Below are 21145 nucleotides of genomic sequence, written 5' to 3'. Positions count from 1 at the left end.
ACCGTCGATGAGATCTGCCTGGTTTTGAACTTCTTATAAATAAGATTACAATTTTTAAAAATCTTGATCAGGGTGCTAGTTTGTATATGGGTGTGTTCCTTTTTGTAAGAGCCACTGAGCTATACACATACGATTATGTATTTTTTTTTGACTGTATGTTATACCCCAATACAAGTTTAACGTGTGGGGCCAAGAGGAAAATGATTGTAGGGCATTGCCAGTCCTCGCGGGGTCAGTGACCACAGTGACACCTGACCGCGGCTGCTCCGCCGCAGGGTCTTGGTTGATGGCCTTGGTGGGGGGCGGAGGGGCTGTGCCGTGAGCTAACCTGTCTCTCTCTTCTCCCCTCCCCCACCGTGTGTCCGTGCGTCAGTCCCGTGTCCGAGCACCCCATGTGCTGCGTGTGTCCATAAAGCCTCATTCCGTGCTGTCTGCGGGGAGCGCCACCTCGTCTCATCCTCGCGGCCCGGCACAGCCTCAGCATGGCCATCTCATCTCGCCTCGCCCTGTGGGAGCAGAAGGAAAGTGTCGCCCGGGGCCGGGGGGCCGCAGCCACGGGGGCCGACTGGACCCTCGGAAGACGAGTCAGGGCCCGGGTGCTCCGGCCTGCGCTCGCCCCCCCTGCCGTCTTTGTGTCATGCCCAGACCCATCTTCCGTCCTCTCCCAGCCAGTTCGGTCAGCCAGGGCCTCTCCAGCCCAGCTGGGCGCTGGTGACCATGCCCTTGACCCCTCCCATCACCGCCTGTCTTTCCTGCTCCTGTTGGCAGTGGGGAAGTGAGGGCAGACCACTGTCCCATCTAGGTCCTCTTGGTCCCTCCACTAAGTCGCACGGGAGGAGGAACGTGGGGGCCGAGGCAGCGCTGTTGGCTGCCAGGTTTATGCCGCAGGGGCGGGTTTCTGTGGCCCCTGCCTCCAGTTGCCATGGAGAACTGGAAACAGACCCTTCCCCCAACCTGAGATACCGAGGCTGCCCCTTTCGAGGGTGCCTGTTACCTCCTCCGCCCCTCACCCCACCTTGTGCATGTGATTCGATGAGCTGGGGGTGTTACGGGTGGGGTGGGTGCCCTCGCCCCTCCCAGTCTGATGGGGGGTGGCGGGGAGGTTGGCGGTGGGAGGGGCAGAGCGTGGATGTGAGCGCAGCCGTGCGCCCCTGCTTCTCTGCTCCCGGGCAGAGGTCTGCACCCGCCAGCTTCAGCCCGCGGCCTCCGCCTTTCTCCCAGCCTTTCCGACCTCCCTCCAATCCCCCTGCATCAGCAGGGCTGCAGAGAGCGAGTCTTTACCGGACACGCAGAGCGTACCTTGATAAGGGGACTATTTTAAGCCAGTGTCAGCTCTTCCTTATAAAGCGCTGGTGACCGTTTCTTTTTCTCACGAGCAGTCACAGCGATGCAGGTTAAAGACACATTCCAGTCGGCCACAGCCAGGACTGTGCCTCAGCCTCCAAGGTTGCTGTAGCCGACGAAAGTGTCTCAGCTGCACCCGAAGTCCAGCCAGCTTCAGCCTGGGCCACATTTCTGGGTGTCAAATCCCAGAACCCAGCCTGACTCATTTAGGACCCAGTGTCAGGGAGCCCCTGGCTGCCCAGGTCCTGGTTTAAGGACGATCAAGAAGCCACAGCGCTATGAGTGGGCCGGAGTCACAGGGTTGGATCCTTATGTAAATCATGGCTGTAAGTCCTTCCCTATTTAACCATATTAATTAAGTGATTATTCTATTAACTACAAGCTGAGGTAGGCAGGAGAACGTGGATGGTTCCCTGTGATCCGTCCCCTTCTGGAAACTGGACAGGCTCCTTTCAGAGCAGGTCCTCCCAGAGATGGGGCTGTCCCCACGGCCAGGAAGGGAACCGTACCAAGAGAAGACTCCGTCTAGGCAGAAATGAGCTCTCCATTTTCCACGCTGCCCCGCTGAGCCTCGCCTGCTTCGCTGTGGCCTCTCATACCCGGCTTGGTCATGTGTGTCCCTGTTGGCCCCTCCCAGACTCCCCCTGCAACGTTTTTGAAGGGCCACGTGCCCCTGCGGGTTCACTCACTGGGATCTCTCCTTCCTTGCTTCTGCAAAACAGATTCGGGAAGAGGACAAGAGCCCCCCGCCGTCCTCGCCCCCTCCCCTTTTCTCTGTCATCCCAGGGGGCTTCATTAAGCAACTGGTTCGGGAGACTGAGAAAGAAGCCAAGGAGGCGAGACAGAAGAAACAGGCAGCACTTGCCTCTCCGGAACGCGAGGTAAGTGGCTCCCAGGAAAGGGACCGCATGCCGTTTCATACCCACCATCCTGTCTCATGAGCTTCCTCTGAGTCACTTGTCTTTGAGTCATTCTGCCTTTGCTCCTGCTGTCCTGGCTTTGAGGAATGTCTTTTCTTTGACTTGATCTATTGAACTCCTACAGATCCCTCAAAACCCAGCTCAAATAGCACATCTCTGGAAAGTCCTCCCATCGCCCTCCTTCCTCTGATTTCCTCCGCACTCTCTGTGCCTGTCTTAATAGTGGTCGGCGTAGTAATTATTTGATTATATGAGTTATTTGACTAGGAATTCCTTAAGAGCAACAGTCATCTCCCTCATTCAGCTCTGTATCGTGAGCAGCTCTTGTAGTGACTGTTCAACAAATGTTTGTAGAATGAATGAATGAATGAATGACATGGGTTGATGGATTATTGGTGAGGATCCTTTTACCGCTATTTTTGAAGAAAAGGAAACCTACATACTGGCTCGGATGTATGGTTCATTCATATTAATTTAAGCAGAAAGGATATTCCACTGGTACTCACGGCATAGTTATACGGGTTGTTAAAATACTGAACACTTCCATAGCCAGTGACAGATGGCCATGATCCCAAGCCCCAGGTGCCCTCCAGCTGCCATGCTCACCCTGGCCCCTCTCCTGAGCCCCTCAGAATGGCCACAATCCAATAACTAAAGGGTTAATGCTTGGCACCGGCGGGAACCTCAGTACCTTCCTCCAGCTGGTGTCCCTTCTCATCGGTGGATGTCCACAAAAAACCCTTAACTCTTCTGAATAGCATTGCTGGATTGAAGCAATAGTTGAACACAATGCAGCCCCTGTGCTTCAAGGACGTGCACACTTGTCCCTGGTGGTGGCAGTGCTCACTCCCTTCTTTCTTCCACCTCCTTAACCAGGGAACCCAGGCAGGGGGAGCAGGCTGCACAGGAGGAAGGCAGGCTGGGAGCCAGCGCAGCCTGGGAGTATCACTGGGTTAGGCAGAGAGGGCATCGCCTTGTGTCTCTCCAGCGCCCCCTTGGGGCAAGCTGAAGGCTGCACTGGTTGGGATGAGAGGTCTGGTGGCCTCAGGGCCCGTGTGGGTTGAGCCCAGTGGCCACCCTGGCTCCTCCCCCTACTTCAGCCTTGGTTGTCCCAGCCAGTCCCACTCACGCCTGTACCTGTCCGACTAACGACTCTGCTGCAACAGAGAAATCCTCCAGCGGCTGCTCAGCAGCTGTGCCAAGTCTTTACGGGGGAGGGTGACAGGGAGGACAGGCTCTGTCCCAACCCTTCCCTGACCTAAGGCGTAAGTGGGGTCCAAAGGGGAACCCAGTAGGCTGTTATCTGGTCACGATGAAATGTTGCCGTATGCTGCTCATCTCTAGACGATGCCTACTTTGCTGTTCATGGGCTCATTGGATGCTCTGTACCGCAATGGGGGGTTGGATGGCATTCTACCCATTTATCAGAGGTGGAGACTGAGGCCCAGAGAGGTCAAGTGACTGGTCCGAGGTCAGGAGGCCAGACAGAGGCAGAGCTAGGGCAAGAGCTTGTGTGTTCTCTGCTCTCGAGAGCTGCCTGGGGACAGACTGTCTGGTGAGGGAGGTGGCCGGGCTGGTGCCACAGAGGCCTGGTGGGGCGAGGGGTTCCGTGACGCTGTGGGCCACGCTATCATCATCGTGAACAAGTTAAGAGGCAGAGCTGAGTTGGTAGGAACAGACTGTCACTGCTGGGCCTGGGATGGGGACTCAGGGGCAAGACACAGGAGGGACAGGCTGCGGCCCACAACAGGTGGCGGGAGCATGGGCCAGGATGTTCCCGGGCTGCAGCAAGGGAGCCTCAGAACATGCTCCTGCGGGGCCGCAAGCCCCGGCTGGTGCCTGCCAATTTAATTTTTCTGTCCCGATCAGTAAATACCTCCTTATTCTCCCTCCTCGTCCCAGCACGACTGCTCCATTTGCTCCTCACATAATCTTTGCAATGAGCCTTTGGAATGCATCCCATTTTGCAGGAATGGAAAACAAGGCTGGGGAGGTGAGCTGATTTTCCTAAGGCAGGGAGAAGCTGGAATACCACCGGAGTAGAGAGCGACCCTTCTGGAATGTCAAGGAGACCTGGGTTCCAGCTCTGGCCCCACAACTTTCTGTGGTCCTGGCCAAATCCCTCCCCCTCTCTGGACCTCACTTTACTCATCTTTAAGATGGGTTTGCCAAGAGCTTCCTCTCAGCCCTGGCGATTCTATAAGTGCTTTTCCCTCTCTCTGCTAGCAAGGGTGCAGGGCTTTGATGACCGAGGAAGAGAATTCATGGGGTCGAGGGGAGGCTGGGATTGGTTATCTTGTTTGGAACATCCTCACGCCACCATCTCCTCTGGGGTGGTTGGTTAAAAATAAGGCATTGACTCACTTTTCAAAATGGTGTAGACAGTGGTGAGATTTGCCCAGTGTAGTCAATCCCCCCTTCCAAGGCGACGTCTGGCCTGGCCACAGAGGGTCAGACCGCACCACTCGGCCTTGGGCGCCAGAGCCGCGGTTCTCAGCGCTGGTTGCCCATTGGAATCACCCGGGAGCCGCAACCCAGACCAACTAAATCAGCCTCTCTGGGAGGAGGGTCAAGGCATCAGTGTTTGTTTTAAAGCTCCCCAGGAGACTCCAGTAAGCCCTAAACAGACAAGTAAAAGCGTGTGATATGCACCAGTTAACGGCACTGGCTTTGGAGTCAGAGAGGCCTGGCTTTATCTTGCCGGTCACCTCATATTTTTGCATCCGCTTCCTTACTTGCAGAATGGGGAGAAGTTCAGATATTGCCCCACTGGGTCCTTACGAGGGTTCAGTAGGATATTGCCTGACGGTGATGGAGGGCCCATTGCAAGGGATCTATAATGAAAGCCATTATCATATCATCACTATTACAAAGACGAAGATGGAGACCGTGTTATGGCACGGGCCACCTGCAACGGGAGAGAGACACCAATGACAGCGAGAATGGAATGCACAACACAGTCATGCCGTGACTGGTATAGACCAGCGCAGGGCTCTGGGGCTTCTTGGATGTGTGGGTCGGTTTCCGACTGAGTCTTCAGGCAAAGATTTGTAGGGAGGTGACATCTGAGCTGGGTATAGAAAGAGGAGTGGGACGTGGAGAGAGGACAGGGCACACCCGGAGGCAAGCTAAGCATACGCAAAAAACCTGGAAGCAGGGCAGGGTCGGGGTGGGAGGAGACCCAGATGTGAAGCTTTGCAGGGTGGAATTGAGTGCAGGAGGGCCGAGTCCCAGATCCCTGGGGATCGGTGTCTGCGAGGCTGTGTTAGCACCGTCCAAGATGGAAGAGCCCAGACGAGGGCGGGTGACGGAGCCAGGCATCAGGCAGACCTGCCCCCCAGGTCTCCTTCTGCAGGAGCAGAGACAAAGCCGTCCTTGTGAGCAGTGCAGTAGGGGCACCAGGGCGGCGGTAGTAGCAGCAGCTCCGTTTCTTTCGTCTCCTGTGATTTCCAAAGTGATTTTCCACATCTCAGCCTATAAAAGATCGGGATGGGCAGGTAGTATCTGCCTGAACTGAGGGAAAACCGAAGCTCAGAGAGGACAGGGCAGAGGATGTTGTCCACGATAGCCCAGCTGAAAAGTGTCACAGCCTAGATAACAGAGCCTCTAATGTCAGGCCCCGAGTCCTTTCCTGACCCCTTCCTAGTCCAGCAGGAAGAATCAAGGCAGAAACAGTAACTATAGCAGCAGCTGCCGTTGCTGAGGACGTACTAGGTGCCGGGCTCAGTTTCTCTGTATTAACACAGATCCTCTTATCCGCCCTGCAGGATAGGCCTTTGTGATCCTCATTTTACTGATAAGGAAACAGAGACGGGGAGTCATTTAGCTAAGGCCACACAGCTAGGGTGTAGCAGAGCCAGGAGCTGAACTTGGTTCTGTCGGGCTCCCAAATCCACCCTCCTTCCACTCTGCCACTTGGCTTTGAGGCTCTGGGCCAAGGTCAGGGTGTTGGGCTTGGCTTGGTGCCTGGCAGATCTTTGGAAGGACGGACGGCTAAATGAATGGATGAAGGTGTGAGTGAATGGCAAAGCCGTCAGGTCGGCAGGCAGCCGGGCATGTTGTGGTCTCTCTCTCCTAGACCCCAGAACTTTCCACCGGCCAACCCAACAGCAAGTCCAGCAGTGGCACCAGCTCTGGAAGCCAGGAGATCTCCCAGGACACTCAGTCAAGCTCTCCTGGGAGCTCAAACATTCCGGGCAAGGACAGCGAGGGGGCGGGCAGCACCAGCCCTGTGAGGATGACCGCCATCAATGGGGAGAAGGCCCCGGAGCCGGGCTCTGGGGGGACACCAGCCAAAAAGACCCTGCCCTTCAAGAGGGGTGTGAGGAGGGGTGACGTGCTGCTGATGGTGGCCAAGCTGGACCCGGACTCCGCCAAGCCAGAGCAGAGGACCCCTCCCCCTTGCAAGACCCCTCCCCCAGCCACGGACCCTGGAGGGGAAAAGAGAGGGGAGACCCCAGGGACTTCTTGTGGCCCCCAGGCCAGCACTGAGCATTTGGCCCCGAAAGCTGAGAAGACCTGGACTGGGGGTGCTGGAGACACAGACCAAGGGACCGTGCTACTGACGAAAGCCAGGAAGGGCCAAGGCACAATGGGAAAGGGGGACGGGGCCCCCCAGACCAAAGGGCCCACAGTGGGTGAGCCCCAGGGAAAAGACAGGCAGGGGACCGGGCCCCAAGCCCAAGGGCCCAGTGAGGGGGGACAGTCAGGAACAGCAGAGAAAGGAGAAGGGGACCCCCCAAACAAGGTGGAAAAGGGGACCCTCTCCAAGGATGCAGGGAGTGAAGGGAAACGTGCTGTGCCCCAGATCCAGGCAAGAAAGTGGGGCGGGTTCCTGGGCAGAAGGAGCAAGTGGGAGGGTCCCCAGAGCCAGCAGGGTAAGGAAGGTGAGCTCCCGAGTAGAGCGGGGGAGAAGGGTGAGCCGCAGGGCAAGGGGAAGGCGAAGGCCGGTGAGCCGGAGGGTGGGAAAGGCAAGGCGGGACAACCTCAGAGCAAGTCTGGGGCGGCAGGTGGAGCACAGAGCGCGACAGAGAAGGGCTGTGAGGCCCCAGGGGTGGTGGATGAAAGGGGATTGTCGCCCGCTGGGAAGGAGGGCTGGCCGGAACGCCCAGCGCAGGGAGTCCCGGAGCCCTGCGCCGCGGCGGGCGATGGGGCCGGCGCCTGGCAGGGGGCGCCCGAGGGACCCGGGCAGCCGGCTCTGGAGAAGGATGCGGACGGGCCTGGGACCCACGCCCTGCAGGAGGAGGGCACGGGAGGCCCGAGCGGAGACTCAGACCAGGTGAGGCAGCTGCAGCCCCGGGAGTGGGGTGGGACCAATGGGGCCCTCTGGAGATGGAGGGAGGGGTGGACGCGGGGTGGGCAGGGGATGGAGGGGACTCGGAGACGGGTGGCTGGACCAGCACTTCTTCCTTGACAGGTAAGGGTTTTGAGGCTCCCACTGCCCTGGCCCTGGGGTGAGATTCTCCACAAAGTTAGGGAAGGTCCCCCAAATGCGAGGTGGCCCCACGTGGCTGACATAGTTGAGCTTACTTACAATATCATTCAATAGCTTTCACACTTGGGGTAGCATACAGAGCAGTTTGCCAACAAGGCAGATTCCCAGGGCCCACCTGGGAGGTTCTCATTCAAAAGGCAGGGGGTGGGGGGAGGAATCTGCATATAAATAAGCACCCCGAGCCCCATGCCTCCCAGGACCCAGGAGATTCTGATTTGGGGGTTCCTGTCCCACACATGGGGTGGTCGGAGGGGGAGGGTGTCATCTGCTGGTTTAACTTGTGTGATCTCTGCTCTCAGGCACCCGGGGACAGGTGGTATGAGGCAGAGAAAGTCTGGCTGGTTCAGAAGGAAGGATTCACTCTTGGTAATTAGGGGTGTTCATGCCGCGTCGTGGAGGGTCTAGGGGTCGTCTCTTCCTGTGCCCCTGCTGGCCATATTTGCTAGGCTCTGATCACACTTTGGGGGAAAGGAGCTGGGAGACTAGGGCAGAGATATGTGGCTTTTGGGAGGGGGAGGGAGGGTGGGGACAGCCGATAGTCATTTCACCCTTGACAGCTGGCCTATCGGGTGCTGTTTTCAAAGGCATTTGAGCCTTGATAATTAATTAACTAAGTCATTGATGCAACAAGCATGCTTGGTCTCTACGAGTTCTTCAAGGAACTCTGAGTCTAGTGCAGGTGGGCAAATAGAGGTGTTTTTTTTTTTTTTTTTTCCCCCATGAGCCCACTTGTATCGATTAGTTGTGGCTGATGGCTGCACTCTGCTGAGAAGCCATCCTTGCAGAGTCCTAGGCAGATCACTGCTGGGAAGAGTGATTAGTGATGTCTGTCGTGGGCACGGGAAGGGGAAATGGCAGTCTGTAGGCCATTACCTGCCATCCCAGGTCTGGGATGAGACGGGTCGGTGCACCCAACCATACTCTGTGCCTGGCACTGTGCTGGCTGGTAAAAGCTCAAGGTGAGTCAGACTCAGTCTGTCCTTAAAGGGTTTAGGGTTATAATTTAGAAACATCCATGAGAATAGACCCCAAGGGGAGAAGATGTTAGCCCCTTTCTGACCTGTCCCGAGCCTTCTCTGTAGCTCCCTGGGCTGGCTCAGAGCCTCTCTCCTTCTCTCCCCTCCACTGTCTGGGCGGTCCAACCAGCCACGGTGCTAAAGCCAGATGAGGGAACAGCCGACTTGCCAGCAGGAAGAGTGAGACTTTGCATCGATGCTGACAAAACCATCACTGAGGTGGATGAGGAGTATGTGCATCGGGTGAGTCCCCTATCCCCCTCCCTGCCTGCTCAATACTCTCCTTCCCCAGCCCTGCAAAAGGTTTCCTTCTATCTGACTGAAGATATCACTTTGATTGATGCCCTCGAGGAAGTTATAGGTAAGAACCGCACGGAACCCATTGTTTTACTGCAGGGATATTGTTAGGAGCCATTCACTCTGTCCTGTGGTGTTTCCTTTATGAGGACACACCAAGAGACATGTTTGTCAGATCTTCGCACTGGGAGTTCTTCTGACTGACCCAAGAAAGTGATTGTTTTTCATTTTATGGATGTTGCAAATCATGCTGCAGAGCATGTTTCCTTTTTCACTCTGGCTGCCAGGGAACTCAGAACCCAATTTGCTGCTTACCATTACCCACAGCATAAGTTCCAAGGGCCTATATTTTGGGCATCAGCCTTTCTTGTAGTTTTGCTTTTTCAATTTTTTTTGCATACATTTTTGTTGTATACCATAAATCCTTTTGAGGACAAGTCAGACTATAATGATAGAAAACAAGGTCTTGTCCTGTCTCTTTTCCACCCTTCATAGCCTATTAATGGAGAAGAAGTTTTCTTCCTTGCTCATCTGCATTCCTCTCTGCCCCTCCTCGGCCCACCCCAGATCCTCCTCTGCCATTGATGTTAGGAGTTTGCAGAGGCTCAACACCCTTAGAAGAAAGGCTGACCCATAAGACAGCTCGAGCCTGACCCAAACGCCAGAGCACTGGGCCCAGAAAACGCCCCGAAGCTGGAAAGAACAATAGGAAGCCTCTTAGAATGGATGTCAGGGAGCAGCTGCAAACATCCCTTGCTTCTCAAAGCGTTTAGGCAGATTTCCAAGGGATGAAAAAATGATGGATTGTTAGATCAATAAGGTGGTCTGGCTGGTGGCCTCCTTCCCTCGGTATCACAGAGCAAATTGAGGGCTCCCCGCTAAGATGCAGCAAAGGAGGAGACAGCGGCAGACACTCGCCCACTCTGAAGCATCGCCTGTCTTTTCGTGGTGTTTGAGATACAGAAAGTGCTTGAATTTTGCTTAGTCTGCCGTGGGAGCATCTCCCCTCAAGGTGCAGGGAAGGCAGGGCGGGAGGACCCTAGGGAAGAGGGGGTGCCGCTCAGCTTGCACAAAGGGCGAGGAGAAGGGATGGCCCTATTTTATTTGTAGGGTTTCATCACTCCCTCTCCAGAGCCATTGTGTTCTGTTCCGGGCTTTGGCGCAGCTCCCATGGGACGGGGTCACTCTGTGTGTGTTTGTGTGCACGTGTGTGTGTTGGGGGACACAGGGTTGGGGCCCTGGGTTGGGGCCCAGGAGGCCAGAGGAGACTCTGTGTGATGGTTCGCAGGCCAACCCCCCCGAGCTGGACCACGTTGAGGACCTGACTTCTCTCATCAGTGTCAACGAATCCAGTGTCCTGAACACGCTTCTGCAGCGCTATGGGGCTCAGCGGCTGCATACCTGCTCGGGGCCGGATCTGATCGTGCTCCAGCCCCAGGGGGCCTCGGCACCCTCTGCGGGGAAGGTGAGGTGGGACTGCGGGGGCAAAAGGGGTGGGGGGACCCTCCTGCATCCTGGGGGACAGCAGAACCGCCAGAGTCCCCAGTAAGCCTGTCTGTGAGCAGCATCCTGCCACAGATGAGATTCTGGGTCAACAAGGGCAACAAGGGCATCGCGGGGCACCAAGGACCATGGGACCCCCCACTCCCTGGAGGGGAAAGATACCTAAGTCACTGCTGGGACGACAGCGGCATTAAAGATAGTGACAATGAAAGAAAACAGTGAATGAGTACTGACTCTACCAGCCACTGCTTCAAGCACCTTCGTGTATCAACTCAACTAATTCTCACATCCGCCTGAAAACCGGGTCCTATTACCGGCCCATTTTACAGATGGGAAGAGCTGGCTGACACCGGCCACTAAACTCTCATGCTGCGCAAACACAGGAGCTGGGATAAAGCCCAGCCGTGAGCCTCACCCCATGCCGCGGATCCCCAGGAGTCCCGACACCCACATCCGTGGGGAAGCAGACCCTTCCGTTCTGATTTTTGATTTTTTGGAGGAATGGCCAGTTTTTGTCAGGATGGGCAATCTCGCAGCGCCACCTTGTGGAAGCACGAGGCAGCACGGCCGGGTCCGTTGCTCCCGCAGGGGGCGGGGTGTCCTGTCCTCTCTCACACGTGGTGATGACGCCGCTTTTGCTCTGAGCGTGGTGGCAGCTACTGGGGACTTCTAGCAGAGCAGGGACATGATCCGACTCAGGTTGCAAAAGGGTCCCCTGGCTGCTGGGTGGAAGACAGGTGGAAAGGAGCGCAGTGGCGGGGGGGGGGGAGGCCTGCAGGAGGCGAGGCAGGTGCGCTGTGCGAGGACTTGCTGGGAAGGCGCAGGCCCCTAGAACACCTGGCGCCTTGGCAAGGTCGCGATGCTTCTCTGGCCTCGGTTTTCTCGTCTGTCCCTTGCGGGTGGAAAGCCGCATCTAGGCCTCTGGAGGGAGCAGCATGGGACAATCCCATTGCTAGTCCCCAAACAGCGCTAAATCCCTTAAAGAGGAGACAGTGGCCCCGTGGGCCCCTAGTCTGTGACTTCTCTTCTCTGGGAGGACCCCCCCCACCCCCACCGCCACCTCTTCAGTGGCTCCCCAGGCCTCTCCCAGTGTGGCTGTCCACGGTCAGGGGCCGGGAGGACTTCAGAAGCTCTGGGTGGGCCAGCGCCCCGCAGGCTCCCTGTCCCCTCCCAGCTGCGAGTGCTTCTGCCCCTGCTGCGGCAGCCCCGGGACTCAGAGCCCCCACATGGCTGCGTGACTCCTGCTCCCTGGAAATCTCTGGAAAGGTTGTTTTCTTCAGGTCCCGACAGCAGGCCAGGTCTGCACCGGCCACCCTGGACGGGGGCATCAGAACTTACGCAGAAGTGCCGAAAAGTGTGGAATCTGGGCCCCTCCCTGCCCGCACCCAACCCACCGCCACCTCCTGTCCTTTGGCCGATTCAATCGCTGAGTCCCCAAACGGCCACCAGGTGGCAGCACAGACCGGCAGTGAGGCTGCGACTGGGGCCACCTTGAGAATGGGCTGGGTGGAGTCCCGGCAGCACGGGGGGGGGGGGGAGTCTGTCACTGGGGATGGCCCCCGCCACGCAGCTGGGAGTAGGGCGTGTGCCTGCGGTGTGCAGGTCCCGGTGGGTGCGACCTCGTGGGCACAGGTGGGCACATGCTGCGTGCAGAGGCCTCCGCAACTGCCGGGTGCGCGAGCACGCAAGGTACACCTGCGCAAAGGCAAAGGCACGTGTGCACGCGTGCACCTGTGTGTGCCCACGGGGGACTGGACGTGCAGAATTCTTCCTTCTCCCCTTTAGGCAGTGGGCCAGAGAAGGCTGATGGACGGAGTCGCCCATCCTTGAACTTGAGTTTTTCCAGAGTCGGGGTGGCTCTAGGGCTCAGACCCCAGGACCCTCTGTCTGCCTCGTGCCTGGAAGCTGTGTCCAGCCAGTGCCTGGGCTTGTTCCACTTCATCTGCTTTAGGGTCCCTGTGTTTGGCATTAGGGTAGGGACCCATGACTGCTCCTGAGGTCTTGGAGCAGGAAAAGCCAGCCGTGGACTAGGGGTGGTACCTCCCCCACCCCCAGCGGGAGGTCTGGGCTCCGGGGAGGGCTGCCGCGCTGGGGTTTGTGCCAAGGCACTGGGGAGGCAGATGGAGCCCGGCCGGACCCAGTGGGCACCCGCCCAGCATCCAGGGCTTGGACACTCTCCTCCAGGTGGACCCATCCCTCTGTTCCTCAGGGTGCCCTTCCACTGACCTCACGGCCACCTCTTGCCCTGGTCCCTTCTCCCTAACGGCCATCAAGGTCACCACTGACCTCCGTGCTGCCAAATCCAATGTCCCCTTTCTGGTCTCTGGACCTTCAGCAGGACTTGTCCCCTCCTCCTGGGAACGCTCCCTTCCTCGGCTCCGGGACTCCGCTCCCCTGGTTTCCCTCCTGCCCCCCGGCCCTCCCTGTTGCCTTCTGTGTGATCTCCCAGGCACTCCCTGTGGGGGTGCCCCGGTCCCCACACTCTTCCTCTCTAGATGCCCACTTCCTTGGTGACCCCACCCGGGCACGTGGCTCTCCAATGACAACCGTTTGAGAGAACTGAGAGATTTGCTTTGTTGATCCTCTGTCTCTTCCCACAGAAAGCAAGCCCCAGAGCCAGGAGATTTCTCTCTCTCTCTCTCTCTCTCTCTTTTTTTAAGGTCAGGTTTACTGAAGTGTAATTTACATACAGTTCAATTCTTCTTTTCAGTGTACAGTGCTGTGAGTTCTGACAAAGGTGTACCATTGCGTCACCGTCTCCATGAGAAATTACCAGTCAATTCCAATCACCCCCAAAAGTTCTCTGGGCCCCCCTGTGGTCAACCTGCCCCTCACCTTCCACCCTTGGCAGCCACTGATCTGGGTTTTGTCCCTTTAGTTTTGCCTTTTCCAAAAAACCATTATATAAATGGAATTGCATGGTATGTAACCTTTCAAATGGCTTCTCTTTCCCACCATGATGTGGCTGAGATCCACCCATGCTGTGGCGTCTATCCGTAGTCAGTTTCTTTCTTTCATTGTGCAGATGCACCTGTTTGCTGATTTGTTCACAGGGTGGCCAGGTGCCCTGGTTTGTCTGGGACTGGAGTGTTTTCTGGGCCACGAGACTCTCCGCGGCTATCCCACGGTAGTTGATCACCCCAGTTCACTAGTCGAAGTACATTTGGGTTGTTTCTAGTTTGCAGTGATTTTGAAAATATATCCGATATAACCAGTGACATAGAAGTTTTTTTGTGATCACAGATTTTCATTTCTTTTGGGCGGATACCCGGAGTGGGTTTGTGGAGTCACGTGACGAGTGTGCGTCTCACTGTTTAGGAAACTGCCCAACTGTTTCCCAGAGTGGCTGTATGGTTTAGCATTCCCGCTGGCACCGTGGGAGAATTCCAGTTGCTCCACGTCTTCACTAGAACTTGGTCGTGACTGTTAAAAAATTTATTTCTCCATAGTAATAGGCGTCATGGTATCTGCTTGTGGTTTGCCCATTTTGTGTAACGTTGTGCCCAAAGTGCATGCTACACAGTAGACACAGAAATAATTTTTTTATTGATTAAAGAATGATTGAATGGATGAGGTGGATGGTGTTTCAGGAATCACCGGAGTCTGTTATGGCAAAGACACAGCATACGTACCACCAATACCACGCGCCATGCCGTGTTTCCATGGCAGACATCACTAATCAATTGCACGATTGTATCCAGCTGCCGCGTTTCAGGCAGATGCTATCCATTCGTTTGAGTAGCCAGTGAGATGGATCTCATGGGCTGATGCAGCTCTCGTTCGAGCCTCCAACTAGCTAACGAGGAGACCCAGGCTCAGAAAAGAGTCCTAGGTTGCCTGAGGATTCACAGCAAGCCAGCAGCAAGACTGGACACACAGGCTGGGCCCTTCTCAGTAAAATGCTGAGACTGCGACAAGGTTGGAGTAGGATGGGAGGCAGGGACGTGGACTTGGCCCCTAGGCCTGGGGTGGGGCACTGTCTTGGAATGCTCCCGAGTCAACGGCTGGGTGGGAAGGCTGATGCCTGGGATCTTTCTGCAGGTGCCCAAGGGCCGCCGGGATGGCCTGTCTGCCCACATTGGCTCCCTGGCCCAGCGGGCATACTGGGCGCTGCTGAGCCAACGGGCAGACCAGAGCATTGTAGCCCTTGGCCGGAGTGGCGCTGGGAAGACCACCTGTTGTGAGCAGGTCCTGGAGCACCTGGTGGGGATGGCAGGCAGTGTGGAAGGCCGGGTCTCAGGTATGGCGGTCTCCAGGTGACACGTATGGGGGGCAGGAAGGGGGGTGTTGGAGGGGCGTGCTGGGCTGCCCCTTCCTGTATCCACTGAGCTAGCATTCACTGAGGACCAGCTACGTGCAGACCCTGTGCTTGCAACTGGCAAGGCTGCCCCTAGGTCACTGGACACATTCATTCAAGTTAGAATAATCTACTCCTTCTTTAAGACATTGACAACCATCTGCTGAACAATCATGATATACTGACATTGTTTGAACCAGACACTTGACCGCCATCTGCTGGGCAGTCATCCTAATAAGTACTCAAATCTTTGATAATGTGATGTGAATGATGCACCCCTTAGATGTGGTGTCTTGGTGCAGTGCACAACCTGCTGAACTGTACAGAGAACTCAACAAGTAAAGATATAAGGGCAGAGCCTATGCTTAGGAGGAACCAAAAACCAGAGGAAAAATTGAGCTGTACGTATGTACCAAACTTAAATGTGCTGCAGAAAGTGCTGTCAGAGGAGGTTTGGGAAGAGGAAGTGATATTTGAGCTGGGCCTTCAAGAAAGAGTGCCAATTAATAATAAGTACAATATTAATGATCATAATAAACACTTGCTGAGGACCAATATGCCAGGCCCTATTCCAAGCATATGAACTTATTATTTAAAACAGCCCTATAAGGTAGAATTATTTGAATTTTATAGATTGAGGGCACTGAGATTCAGAGAGGTTAACTAGCTTGCCCAATGCCACACAGCAAATCCATCCCAGAGCTGAGATTCAAATCAAGCCGTCTGGTTCCAGAGTGTAACCACTGGGCCAATGTTATTAACTTTTGTTTCATTATTGCTCCTCCCAAGGAGTTTTAGGAACATTCTCCCCTAATCATCCTCCCACCATGGAATTTTAATTCCACAAGTAAACCATATATTTATTTACGTAGTGTATATATACGCTGTAAACAAAAGAAAAGTAAAATTTTTTCATCACTACCTCTAAGAATCAGTTTTTGCCCACTTTGGGGGCAATATCCACCCCATGGAGAATGCATGACCTAGGTAATATTATGTTTCTAATACTAATAAACGTTATAATAGCAGCACCATCTTTGGAGCACTTTCTAAGCATTTAGCATCATTAAATATTTTAGGTTCTATTATTATCCCCATGTTGCAGATGGGCTATCCGAGGCCCAGGGAGGGTAATTAATTGGCCCCAAATCAGGTAACTAGCCAAGGGCAGAGCCCTTGTTCCATCTCTCTTAACCACTGGGATATACTCCCTCTCTGCTAGGGTTAGCCCAGTGCTTTACTGAGCACCTACTGTATCTCTGGATCACACGAGGAGCTGGGGTTGGCATGAGGAGGGGGTGCCAGTCTCTGTCCCCTCAGAATGTGGTTCTCCTGTGAGTGCATGTGTTTGAGGGTGGGAGTCAGGAGAGGCTGGATCCAGGTGCCTAACACAGTGCTTATTCCACAGTAGGGACCCAACAAATAGCTGTGGAGGGTCATGGGGCTTTGCAAGCCTGCTTCCCTGAGTGTGGGCTCCAAACAGTGTCACCCTCACTTCCTCCTGGGCTCTGTCAGGCCCGTGAGGCCTTCGGGAAGCCCCTGTCACCCACACTGTGCCTATGTCGGGCCCTTCTAGACTGAGACCTGCGGCCCAGGGCCCGCCAGCAGCTGGTGCTCTGTGCGATGTGTGCATGGGTGGGGGGGGGGCCGGTGGCAGGTTGGCCACAGGGAGCCCACCTGGAGCAGGGGCCCAGAGGGAGGATGGACCCGTGGGAGGCTGGGGTGGCAGCCCCTGGGCCATGTGTGACGCCTGGCCCCATGTCCCCACAGTGGAGAAGATCCGAGCCACCTTCACCATCCTCCGGGCCTTCGGTTCTGTGTCCACGGGCCACAGCCACCACGCCACCCGGGTTGCCACGGTGATGTCGCTGGACTTCAGTGCCACAGGCCGGGTCACAGCTGCTCAGCTCCAGGTGAGGCCTCTGGGTGGACAGGCAAAGAGGTCCTTGGGACTGCTGTGTCCGCAGCCCCTCCAGCTGGGATCTGGGATGTGCCCGAGGTGGTCACCGACCCCCTGGCCGTGACCAGTCCCACCCCCACTCGCTCAGTGGCCTGGGACTTCCTCTCCCGGAGCGAGCCAGCCCGTCCGCACCTCGGACCGTCTCGGGGGTGAAATGTTCATGAGTAAATACATAATCCAGCCGCTCATTAGCCAGGTCTTAGCAGCGTCAGCTGAAATCAAACAGACGCCTGCCGGCCTCGAGCGGCAGTCCGTGTGTGGCGACACGTGGCCTGTTTGTTCCCATCTCCAACCCCCCCGGGCCCCTGCCCGGGCCCCTCAAACATTCTGTTTGAACAGAAAATAGGGTTAGGTTATTAGCAGGGCCGTGTGCACGCGGGGAGCTGGGGTAACACACAGACTCAAGGAACACTCCTCAGCGCCACCTAAGTCCCCTTTCTGTCCCGGCCCCGAAATCCCACCATTAATCACCACTGGGGTCAAAGCGTTACAGGTCTCTGTTGAAACAGGGACATGGGGGAGGGCAGCCCCATGCGACATTATTGCCTTTGGAGACCGTCATCGGAGCGAGTCTATCGCATCAGTCGGTCTCCTGGGCGGACGCTGAGCTAGCGAGGCGCAGGGCGGTGACCAGGAGATGTTGCCTCCAGGAGAGGGTCAGGGTGGGGCACCCCGCCGGGCCGCCGGGCAGCGGGGCACCCGCGTGGGCCAGTGCACCCCGAGCGCTGACCAGGTGCCCCTCGTTCCCTGCAGACAATGCTGTTGGAGAAGAGCCGCGTGGCGCGGCAGCCGGAAGGGGAAGGCAACTTCCAGGTTTTCTCCCAGATGCTGGCTGGGCTGGACCTGGATCTCAGGTGAGCGCCGGGCACCGGCTGAGGGCCGCGTGGACAAAGGGCACCTGCTCTGCCCAGAGCTGAGGTGCCCAGGGGTCCAGTGGTTAGGAACGTGGCCCCCAATTCCAGCTGCCTGTGGGCTGGGTGACCTTGTTCCTATGTCAGCCACTCTGAACCTCAGTTTCTTCCTCTGTAAAGTGGAAATACCTTGAATAGGCCTTGTAGGATTAAGTGAGATAATTCACATTCAACTCTTTGTAACGTGTGGCGTGGGCTGTCTGCCATAAGAGTGGCATGTGAGAAGAGGGCAGGGGAGAGCAGACCCCACGTCTTCCAGAAGTTTCCAAACTTTGTGGGAGCCTTGGGTGCCTAGGAGGGTGTGCCTCAGGATGGACCATGAGCTGGGTGGTCAGACAAGCCTCATTTTGGAGGGCTGCCTGGGAGAGGTGGCCCGGGAGTCACCTCTGCCCTTCCCGAGTGCTACGGGGCATCCCTGGGCATGTGGCTCCCTCTCCCTGAGCCTCGATCTCTTCATTTGTGGATGAACAGCCCAGGTTCCGGTGAAGCCCCAGGAAGAGGACAGAGCTGGGCTTCTCATGTGAGGGGTGATAATCTGTGGTTCGTCCCTCCTGAGCCCCCCGTTTTTGTTCCCCTGCCTCCCTCTGTCATCTGAAGGGCAGGCTCAACCTGCCCTGCCCATGCTGTCCAAGGATGGGGTACAACTGTACTTCTTCACTTGATGGCTGTGTGACCTTGAGCTGGTGACTTTACCTCTCTGAGCCTCTCTTTCCTCCTCTGTAAAATGGAGGAGATTATAGCTACCTCCGAGTGTTGTGGTGAGGGTTAAAAAGTGAACAAGTAGACAATGCTTAGAACAGTGCCTGACCACGGTGAGGGCTTTGTGTGTGTGTGTTGCTGTTTTTGGAGGATGTAATCCGCCCTGACAGGCCCCCAGGTCTTGCCCACGTGTGTGCTGGAAGGGACTCACTTTGGAGGCAGAGGGATGTGGGTTTGATCCTGGCTTTGCCCCATGTGGGCTTCTCTGAGCCTCAGTTTCCCCTTCTGTAGAATGGGTACAGCAGAGGATGCCAGGCCCAGATGGGTCTAGCCTAGGTGAGTCTGGCATCCTTAAGAGCCAGGCCAAAGCTGCCTCTGGGAGGAAGGGGCTGCCTCAGTGGAGTTTTGGGGACCCCCGAAGAGTAAAGTGCTTGGAGCAACTCAGACCCCGCAGGGAGTCATGGTCATTCACGGGGCCCCTAGTCATCCCGAGTTTTCTTTCTCTACCTCTGCTACTGCCAGGCTGGTCCCTCACACACATGGAAGCTTCCAAAGGACAAAAGTTGGTTCCCACTTCCACAAAGTTCTCTTTTTTCTCCCAAGCACTCATGCGGCAAACTCCTATTCACCCTTCAAAACCCTACCCCCAAATCCCTTTTTGTAGAGGAGCACTGCCTGATTCTTGTACCTCAGTTTCTCTTTTATACCACTTTGGTGCCTGGTGTGTGCTTCCGGTTCAGCACCTGCCATGCTGGGGTGTGTGGGTCTCCCTTCCTCACCAGATTGTCTGAGAGACGTTTGAATCAGGGGTCCCTGCGTTCCTCCTTTCTCCCTCCCCAGTACCTAGCATAGAGCTTGGCGCCAGGTAGATGCTTCTTATTTATTTGTCAGTTTCAATTTCTAACTGATACGAGCGTGTGGGGGAAACATAGACTGCTCACTCAGTGTCAGGCTGGCAGTGTGAGTTTACGTACAATATCTCATTTAATTCTGTGAGGCAAGGAGTAGAATGCCCATTTTACAGGTGAGGAAAAGCGAGCCTCAGAGAAGAGGAATAGCTTGGCTGCCAAGTGGCAGAGCTGGGGTTGGACTCAAAGCGTATCTCATCAGGGTCCTTCAAGGACATGAGGTGGAGGAGAGAGGCGTGGGGTCTGCAGAGAACTAAGGGAGAGGACACTGCAGGACCCAGAACCACAGAGTTCTGGGGCCCAGTGAGCAAGCTGCACTTTCCAGGAACCCTTTGCATCTGCCTGGGGCTTGGAGGACCCTACGCTGAGCTCCGTGATGCTTTCGTGAGTGGCGTGTGCTTCGAGAGGCGCGGGGGGCACAGTTGTACCCCCATCCCCACGGCTTGCATTCTCCAGGCCTGCAGTAGCGGCAGCCCCTCTGCAGACCCCTCTCTCAAGGAACCTGTATTTGAACACCAGAAGGGGCCTTAAACATCATGTCACTTTCCAAGGTGCAGACGGAGGCCCAGGGAGGGGTGAGCGGCAGGACAGCACCAGGGGTCTGGGCTCTGGGGGCCAAAAGACCTCAGCCCAACTCCTGGCTGCAAGTTTTCCAGCTGTGAAGTCTTGGGCCAGGTACTAACTCTCCGCGCCTCTGGCTCGTCACCTCTAAAATGAGAATAATATTTGTACACGTTGAATGGCGCCATCATGAGTAATCTTAGAACTTAGCGTACAGCAAGGACTCATTCATGTTGACTGTTCTAATATCATCCTTTGGGTGAAGTCCCCTAGCTGATTAGAAGAAGACCTGGGATTAGAACCGGCGCCCCTGGTTTTGCTCCTTAACTCTTTCTTCTGGGGTGTCCTGGCTCCTAGGAAGGGTCGAGCAAGGGCAGTGAGTGAGGAGTTTTTGGGAGATTGGAGATATCCCTGGGAAGACCCCTGGAAGGCTTGGGGCGGCCATGGGGCTGCCTGGGCCATTTCATGAAGTGCCACACTGTGGTGACCACCTGCTCCACAAGGTCACTGACATGGGTCCCTTTTCTGCTTTCAGGACAGAGCTGTACCTGCATCAGATGGCGGAGAGCAGCTCCTTTGGCATGGGCGTGTGGTCCAAGGTAAGGAGGGGGTCTTTCAGGGCTGGGGTGTGAGTCTGTGTCCCTGGGGCCAGGGCAGGAGGGTGACGGAGGGATCCCTGGTGTAACTGTCTCCTTTGACATGGGGGTCCGTGGTCATGTGGGAGAGTCAGGGGCTGCCTTTGGTAGGGCCTGGGCTTGTTGGGGAAATGAAATTTGTACCGATAAAGGGAACTGGGAGGTGATACAGTAGTAGAAGTAGAAGCATAGGCCCTGGAATCAGATCGTCTGGCTTCAAACTTGGGCTTTGACACTTATTAGATATGTGACCTCAGGCATGGAACTTAACCTCTCTGAACGTCTGTGTCTTCTTCGGTAAAATAATGGTAATAGTAGTGTCTGCTTTATGAGGTTGTCATGAGGATTCAGTGACATGATGTGCAGGAAGTGCTTAGCACAGGGCTTGCCCTGAATCTGTCAACGGGGCACTATGTTATTGGTAACTGACGTGGGCAGGTACAGTTAGAGACGGTTTCCTGATGAACACGGTCTGTGAATGGGGCCTTGAGAGATTAGTATTCAGTTGCTTAAAAAAGGAAATGAGTCAGTCGCTTGACATTTTACTCATTTGTTTCTGTTTTAATGATTGTTTTCTGAGTCCACTTCTTCCTCCCTCCA

The 21145-nt window shown here is 55.7% G+C and overlaps 1 protein-coding gene across 1 annotated transcript in view; it reads left to right on the top strand.

Annotated features, from left to right (window-relative positions):
• Window positions 1-482: 482 nt before the first annotated feature.
• MYO18B (myosin XVIIIB) overlaps window positions 483-21145 on the top strand; it is a 231417-nt gene continuing 210754 nt past the window's right edge. The window contains exons 1-10 of the mRNA XM_069497098.1: window positions 483-527; window positions 2067-2225; window positions 6343-7542; window positions 8058-8124; window positions 8905-9017; window positions 10360-10536; window positions 14616-14814; window positions 16642-16784; window positions 17585-17685; window positions 20446-20509. Coding sequence (XP_069353199.1) covers window positions 483-527; window positions 2067-2225; window positions 6343-7542; window positions 8058-8124; window positions 8905-9017; window positions 10360-10536; window positions 14616-14814; window positions 16642-16784; window positions 17585-17685; window positions 20446-20509 — 2268 coding nt within the window. The remainder of the gene's footprint in view (window positions 528-2066; window positions 2226-6342; window positions 7543-8057; window positions 8125-8904; window positions 9018-10359; window positions 10537-14615; window positions 14815-16641; window positions 16785-17584; window positions 17686-20445; window positions 20510-21145) is intronic.

Source organism: Eulemur rufifrons, chromosome 21, assembly GCF_041146395.1.
Source record: "Eulemur rufifrons isolate Redbay chromosome 21, OSU_ERuf_1, whole genome shotgun sequence".
Taxonomy (NCBI): domain Eukaryota; kingdom Metazoa; phylum Chordata; class Mammalia; order Primates; family Lemuridae; genus Eulemur; species Eulemur rufifrons.
This window is presented reverse-complemented; position numbering and strand designations above follow the sequence as displayed.